The 7811-nt window shown below is 36.9% G+C and overlaps 1 protein-coding gene across 1 annotated transcript in view; it reads left to right on the forward strand.

The window, feature by feature from the left end:
* LOC141337881 (NACHT, LRR and PYD domains-containing protein 3-like) overlaps positions 1–4728 on the forward strand; it is a 134954-nt gene extending 130226 nt beyond the window's left edge. The window contains exons 11-12 of the mRNA XM_073843458.1: positions 3631–3808; positions 4720–4728. Of these exons, the coding sequence (XP_073699559.1) occupies positions 3631–3808; positions 4720–4728 (187 nt within the window). The remainder of the gene's footprint in view (positions 1–3630; positions 3809–4719) is intronic.
* Positions 4729–7811: the final 3083 nt, after the last annotated feature.

Consider the following 7811-nt stretch of genomic DNA (forward strand, 5'->3'; position numbering starts at 1 on the left):
AGTAAAACTAGCAATGAGACGCAGCCTTGATCTGCCGCAAGTAGCAAGTCGTTTGTGATTTTTACAAGTGCAGTTTCTGTGCTATGATGGGGCCTGAAACCTGACTGAAATTCTTCAAAGATATTATTATTTTGCAAGAAGGAGCACAATTGAGCAGACACAACTTTTTCTAGAATTTTAGACATAAATGGAAGATTAGAAATGGGTCTGTAATTTGCCAGTTCACTAGGGTCTAGCTGTGGTTTCTTAATAAGAGGTTTAATAACCGCTAGTTTGAATGGTTTTGGGACATGACCTAAAGATAATGATGAGTTAACAATATTAAGAAGCGGTACTTCTGCTACAGGTAACAACTCTTTTAGTAATTTAGTGGGTACAGGATCTAATAGGCATGTTGTTGGTTTAGATGTGGTGATAAGTTTATTTAATTCTTTCTGTTCTATAGTTGTAAAGCACTGCAGTTTTTCTTCCGGTTTAATGACTAATGTTGAAGTATCAGTTGCAGTAGTAACTATATTTGTTATTGTATTTCTAATGTTGTCTATTTTATCAGTAAAGAAATTCATAAAGACGTTACTATTAAACTGTGCAGGAATATTCAGGTCAGGAGGTGCTTGGTTATTTGTTAATCTAGCCACTGTGCTAAATAAAAACCTTGGATTGTTTTGGTTTTTTTCTATGAGTTGGTGGATGTACTCGGCTCTAGCAGCTTTTAAAGCCCGTCTATAGCTGGACATACTGTTTTTCCATGCAATTTTAAAAACTTCTAAGTTAGTTTTTCTCCATTTACGCTCAAGATTACGAGTTTCTTTTTTGAGAGAATGGGTATTACTGTTGTACCATGGCGCAGTACGTTTTTCTCTAACCTTTTTTAGCTTGATTGGGGCAACAGCTTCTAATGTATTAGAGAAGATAGTGCCTATGTTACTAGTCATTTTGTCTAGTTCATGTTTATTTATGGGTGCACAGAGCAGTTGAGATAAATCAGGCAGGTTATTTGCAAATCTATCTTTGGTAGCAGGAACAATAGTTCTGCCCAGACGATAGCGCGGAGCTATATAGTTAACATCAGTGATACGCAGCATACACGATACGAGGAAATGATCAGTAACATCATCACTTTGAGGTACGATATCTATATCAGTAAGATCAAGTCCGTGCGATATAATTAGATCTAGTGTATGATTAAAACGATGAGTGGGCCCAGTGACATTTTGTTTGACTCCAAAAGAGTTTAACAGGTCAGTAAACGCAAGTCCTAACGCATCATTTGTATTATCAACATGGATGTTAAAATCTCCAACAATTAATGCTTTATCAAAATTAACCAATAGGTCAGAAAGGAAATCTGCAAATTCTTTTAGGAAATCTGTATACGGCCCTGGAGGTCTATACACAGTAGCCAGAGCAAGAGATAGGAGAGATTTATTTTGCATATCTGACAGAGTAACATTAAGTAGGAGTACTTCAAATGAATTAAACCTGTACCCTGTTTTCTGAGTAACACTGAAAATATCACTATAAATTGTTGCAACACCACCGCCACGACCGATCTGACGGGGTTCATGCTTATAACAGTAGTTTGGTGGAGTAGACTCATTCAGACCAATAAAATCATTTGGTTTTAGCCAAGTTTCAGTCAAGCAGAGTACATCAAAACTATTATCTGTGATTATTTCATTTACAATAAGTGCTTTGGGTGCGAGTGATCTAATATTTAGGAGCCCAAGCTTTAAAAATTGTTTTTGTTCATTTATTGTGCATTTTTCTGGTTTAATCACGATTAGATTTTTTCTAGATCCTGCATTAAATTTTTGTTTTGACCTCACTATTTGAGGAACAGACACAGTCTTTATAGATTGGACAGCACCAGTACTATCGTTTAAATGTGCATAACAAAAGCCATAATCGCAACTATTTGAAGAATTGCTTACTAGTCAAATGGAGCGCAGCGTCCTGGAGATGTTGTCCGACAGGAGTTCTGCTCCGACTCTGCTGGGGTGCAGGCCATCAGCGCGGTAAAGCCTAGGGCTCTCCCAGAAAAGATTCCAATTATTAACAAAGAGCAGTTTCTGTTCTTTACACCATGACAACAACCATTCATTTAGAGCAAAAAGTCTACTGAACCTTTCGTGTCCACGTCGATACGTGGGAAGCGGTCCTGACACGATGATCCTAGTCGCGGGCGCTGTGCTGCGTACCGTCTCGATCAGGCTCCTGAAATCCCTCTTCAGGACCTCCGTCTGCCGCAGCTTGACGTCGTTCACGCCCGCGTGCAGGACGATCGCGCCGACGCTCACATCGTCCTTCAGGATGGCAGGTATCTGTGAAGAAACATCGAGAACGCGAGCACCAGAGAAACAGCGAGTGTGCACTTTACCGTTAGCTAAGTTAGCACGAACGTACCGGACGATGGAGTCTCCGACGATCACAGCGTCGTGTTCCGTCTCGCGGAGGGGAGCGAAGCGGTTCCGGGTGGAGATCTCGAAGACCGGAGGCGGCGGAGGGGGAGAGGTCCTCGCCCGGGGCCTGGCTCGCGTCTTCCTCTGCTGCTGCACCCAGGGTCCGTGGTGTCCCGGCGCCAGAGTGAACGACAGCCGGGAGGATCGCGTCCTGGGTGCGCCTGACCTGTGCAGAGAAGCACACGGAGTAGAGGTGATGAGGGTGTTAGTATCGTGCTGTATACTTACCCGGACAGATTCGAGTGCAGTCTTCCTCTCCTGCAACTCAAACTGCCGTTTGAGCAACCCCTGGATCTGCTTCTCCACCGCTTCCAGCTCGACCCGCACCGCGTGCAGCTCGAACGTGTCTTCACCTGCACTCAAAGGTAGACACAAATTCGCCATTAAAGCAAGTAACAGTGAGTAAACAGTTGAAATGTGTGTGAATAGAGAATAAACAATGTAAGCAAGATTAGCCGCGACCACGCTGTCAAGTGCTAAACGCGCTATAAGCTAACTAAGTAGCAGGCTCGGGAAAGCAAATAAAAACTAATGATAACAAGGCGTTCCGATTGTTTTTGTTGTAAAACACAACAGGGTGTATATTCACATGTTATGAAAAACAAAAATGATGGTGTATAGAATTGTTTTTAGATTTAAAAATAGAATATAATAGTTTAACTCGACGGAGCTCCAACTCAAGGTATGCGCTACGACAAACAGGAAGTGACGTGTCACCTAAAATAATGTGTAATCATGCTAAAATAACTAAAATCAAACTAGCAGCTTGCTTTTTAACTTTTAAAACTTTTTATACTTTTAAACTTCGTAAACTTTTAAAACTGTTTTAAACTCTTTTAACTTTAACTTCTAAAACTTTTTAAACTTCTTAAACTTTTTGTCTCAAGTCTTAAAGACTGTCTTGACAAACTTTGTCTAGTTGTGTATTTATGATGTTATTCAGTGCTGTATGTCGGTGTGCTATCGGCGCTGACCACAGTCTTGTTGTTTGTCAGTTAATGATCAGTTTACATGCTTTGGTTTTATTGGTTCGGGAAAAATAACTGAAATCCCTAATCTGCTGAAATAAACAAGTTGATCTTTTTTCCTCTGTTTTATTTGCTTATGATAAATTATGTGACTTAATTTATTTTCTTATTTTCTGCTCTTCCTCTTTCTGTCAATGTAGGTTAAGAGAGTGTAAAATGACAGATGAAGGTTGTTCTGCTGTGACTTCAGCTCTGAAATCAAACCCATCACACCTGAGAGAACTGAACCTGAGCGTGAATAAACTAGGAGACTCTGGAGTGAAAAACCTCAGTGATCTACTGATGAACCCACAATTCAAGCTGGAGAAACTAGAGTTAGTATCATTATACTGTACAGCAGTTACAGTCAGATTAAAGTTCACTGTTTAGATTAGGACCACTGGACTCTTGACATCTTTGCTGTGAAACAAAACAGGAGTAAAAAACAAAAAATGTCAGGAGATGATTCTGAGAGTTAGTTATTTATCCTGGACTAATGGTATATTTCACTAAATGTTTTATTAAGGGAAATGTATATTATTTAGTATATTTGTGTAGTTAGAAATTGTAAACTACACTCTTAAATTTCTTTAAAAAATATTTGATTTGATTGATTTAATGATTTTCATTAATTAAAAATGTGAAAATAGACCATTTAATTTAGTTAATTTTACTGTTGTTTCTATATTGATTTAATGTATTGATTGATTATTTGTTGACTGAGGATGGGTCCAGACTTGGATTATAACTAGTGTCCTCAAATACTCCTGTCTTGGTTTGTTTCATATCATTAAGATTTCATGATTTTTCTGGTTTATTAGTGACTGTGTAGCATTTGCTGATGATCATCATAGATCTGAGTCATTGTTCTTTCTCTTTCTGTCTTCAGTCTGTGGGGATGCAGTATATCAGAGAAACAGTGTCTCATCCTGACTTCAGCTCTGAAATCAAACCCATCACACCTGAGAGAACTGGACCTGAGCGGGAATCAAATAACAAACACAGGAGTGAATCACTTATGTGACGTACTGAAGGATTCACACTGTAAACTGGAGAGATTGAGGTCAGTAACATTCACATACAAGAATCAAAATGATGAAAATCACTTCAACAGTTTAAACCTAAACACTTTATACTCAATATCTCATGATGAGTGGGTTCATGGGTTCACATTATATTTGTGTCAAATTCTTCTCCTTAATGATTTGTTTGTAAGATGATCTTCTCTTCCTCTGTTTGTCTCTTTCTAGTCTGTATAACTGTGGCATTACAGATGTTTCTTCTTTAACTCAGTCTTTGACAAACACAAAAGCAGTGCAGTTTCTAAAAGAGCTTGATCTGGGAAACAATAAGATTGGAGACTCAAAGCAGCGGCTCATTGATGTGCTACGAGACTCAAACTGTAAACTGATGTGAGTAAACTTCACTTTGTGATATTAAAGAGATCTTCAATTACCTCTGATATGTGGACAAATATTAACTTTCAAATATTTGTGAAAGGAGATGATCAAATGATCATCCAGCTTTATTTCAAAGGGTTTGTGTCCGAATGAAATGTAAAGTTGATCAAAATGTTGAACACAAAGGAGGAAAGAGAACAAAAGCAAACTGTCAGAGCTTTATCCAACAACAGCTGCTTTATTAATGCCATCAGTAATAGTGAATCATTCCAGTTTGAAATAGATTTGGTCAGATTGGAGGAAAACGCTGGTAAAATCAGTGCAGATTCCAGCTTCAGCTCACAGCCGTCCAGCATCACATGATCAATGTCTCTGTCTCTTGTGTGTTTTTACTTTGACAAGCAACACGTCACATTACTTTACACTTACTTTACTGTCACTTATTTACTGAGACCAATACAAATGTTGAAACTAGAGGAAGAACAGCTTTAACTAGTGGAACATTTCACTGAAAGGGTTTAGTTTTGAGGCAAAATCACATTAGTATTTGTTCTTGTGGTTTATTATATTTGGCGTTCACTCATTAGTGTGTGTTTCTCTTTATAGTGTCTGAACAGGAGTCACACAAACAGACAAACATATGAATGGAAATCATGTTCAAATATGTTAAAAACACAAATATTGTTTTAGAAATATCTATGCAAGATCATGTAAATGTAACCTTTAAAGAAGTAGTAACTGATTTGCAAATTTGTTCCACTGAACACTGATTTTTCTCTCTTTTCTGTTTCACCTTACAGTGTAGATAGATGGTAAATGCTGTCTATCCTAGTTGTTGGATCCTGATGAAAGCAGCAGTGAACATCAGGTGAGGATCCACAGAAGAGCTTCACTACTGTGTCTATGAGGAGAAAGAAATGTGTGATAAATGTGTGAATGTGATCCATACAGGTGAAGAGACTCAGACTTTACAATCAAATAATGCAGCATGTGTGTTAGAAACATGTCCCTGCTGAAAAAAACAATAGAAACCATTACAGAAATCTTAATGGATTCCATTACAAAACCATTACAAACCATCAGCCATTAACCATTAAAACCATTACCAAATAGTTTCCATTACGTAGTGTGTTTTGGGTATATTCCATTAGAATGTATTGGTTTGTACTGGTTTCCATTACGTAGTGTGTTTTGGGCATATTCCTATAGGATTTACTGGTTTGTATTGGTTTCCATTACGTAGTGTGTTTTGGGCATATTCCTATAGGATTTACTGGTTTGTATTGGTTTCCATTACAAATACCATTACAACCATCAAGTTTTAACCAATAAAACCATTACCAAATAGTTTCCATTACGTAGTGTGTTTTGGGCATATTCCATTAGAATTTATTGGTTTGTACTGGTTTCCATTACGTAGTGTGTTTTGGGCATATTCCATTAGAATGTATTGGTTTGTACTGGTTTCCATTACGTAGTGTGTTTTGGGCATATTCCATTAGAATGTATTGGTTTGTACTGGTTTCCATTACGTAGTGTGTTTTGGGCATATTCCTATAGGATTTACTGGTTTGTATTGGTTTCCATTACAAATACCATTACAACCATCAAGTTTTAACCAATAAAACCATTACCAAATAGTTTCCATTACGTAGTGTGTTTTGGGCATATTCCATTAGAATTTATTGGTTTGTACTGGTTTCCATTACGTAGTGTGTTTTGGGCATATTCCATTAGAATGTATTGGTTTGTATTGGTTTCCATTACGTAGTGTGTTTTGGGCATATTCCATTAGAATGTATTGGTTTGTACTGGTTTCCATTACGTAGTGTGTTTTGGGCATATTCCATTAGAATTTATTGGTTTGTACTGGTTTCCATTACGTAGTGTGTTTTGGGCATATTCCATTAGAATGTATTGGTTTGTACTGGTTTCCATTACGTAGTGTGTTTTGGGCATATTCCATTAGAATGTATTGGTTTGTACTGGTTTCCATTACGTAGTGTGTTTTGGGCATATTCCTATAGGATTTACTGGTTTGTATTGGTTTCCATTACAAATACCATTACAACCATCAAGTTTTAACCAATAAAACCATTACCAAATAGTTTCCATTACGTAGTGTGTTTTGGGCATATTCCTATAGGATTTACTGGTTTGTATTGGTTTCCATTACAAATTTGTATTGGTCTTGATTTGCACATAATGGTATCCATTGCAGATTTCTATTGGTTTTGATGGTTCCATTAAAAAACAATACAAACCATCACAAAAATGTTAATGGTTTCCATTACAAATACCATTACAAACCATCAAGTTTTAACCAATAAAACCATTACCAAATGGTTTCCATTACATAGTGTGTTTTGGGCATATTCCAATAGGATTTAATAGTTTGTATTGGTTTCCATTACAAATTTGTATTGGTCTTGATTTGCACATAATGGTTTCCATTGCAGTTTTGTATTAGTTCTGATCGTTCCATTAAAAAACATTAGAAACCATCACAGAAATTACAACCAATAAAACCATTACCAAATGGTTTCCATGTGTTTTAGGCATATGCCATTAACATTTTGCGGTTTGAATTGGTTTTGAATTGATTTTGATTTACACATTTTTAATGATTTCTATTAGAGATTTGTATTGGTTTTAACTTGCACATTTTAATGGTTTCCATTACAGTTTTGTGTTGGTTCTGATGGTTCAGTTAAAAAAAACAATAGAAACCATAACCAAAATTGTAATGGTTTCCACTACAAATACCATTACAAACTGCACACCATTGCAGTCAGGTGCACAGGCAGCCATTAAAACCTGCTGATCATATTAATTAAAACATTACATTTATGAATTGTTTTTATCCTTATTGTGAAAGAAACAACATCAAGAACATATATTTTAAAATGTTGCCAAAACAACACTAGAAACTGTAACCTAAA

Source organism: Garra rufa, chromosome 7 (assembly GCF_049309525.1).
Source record: "Garra rufa chromosome 7, GarRuf1.0, whole genome shotgun sequence".
Lineage (NCBI taxonomy): Eukaryota > Metazoa > Chordata > Actinopteri > Cypriniformes > Cyprinidae > Garra > Garra rufa.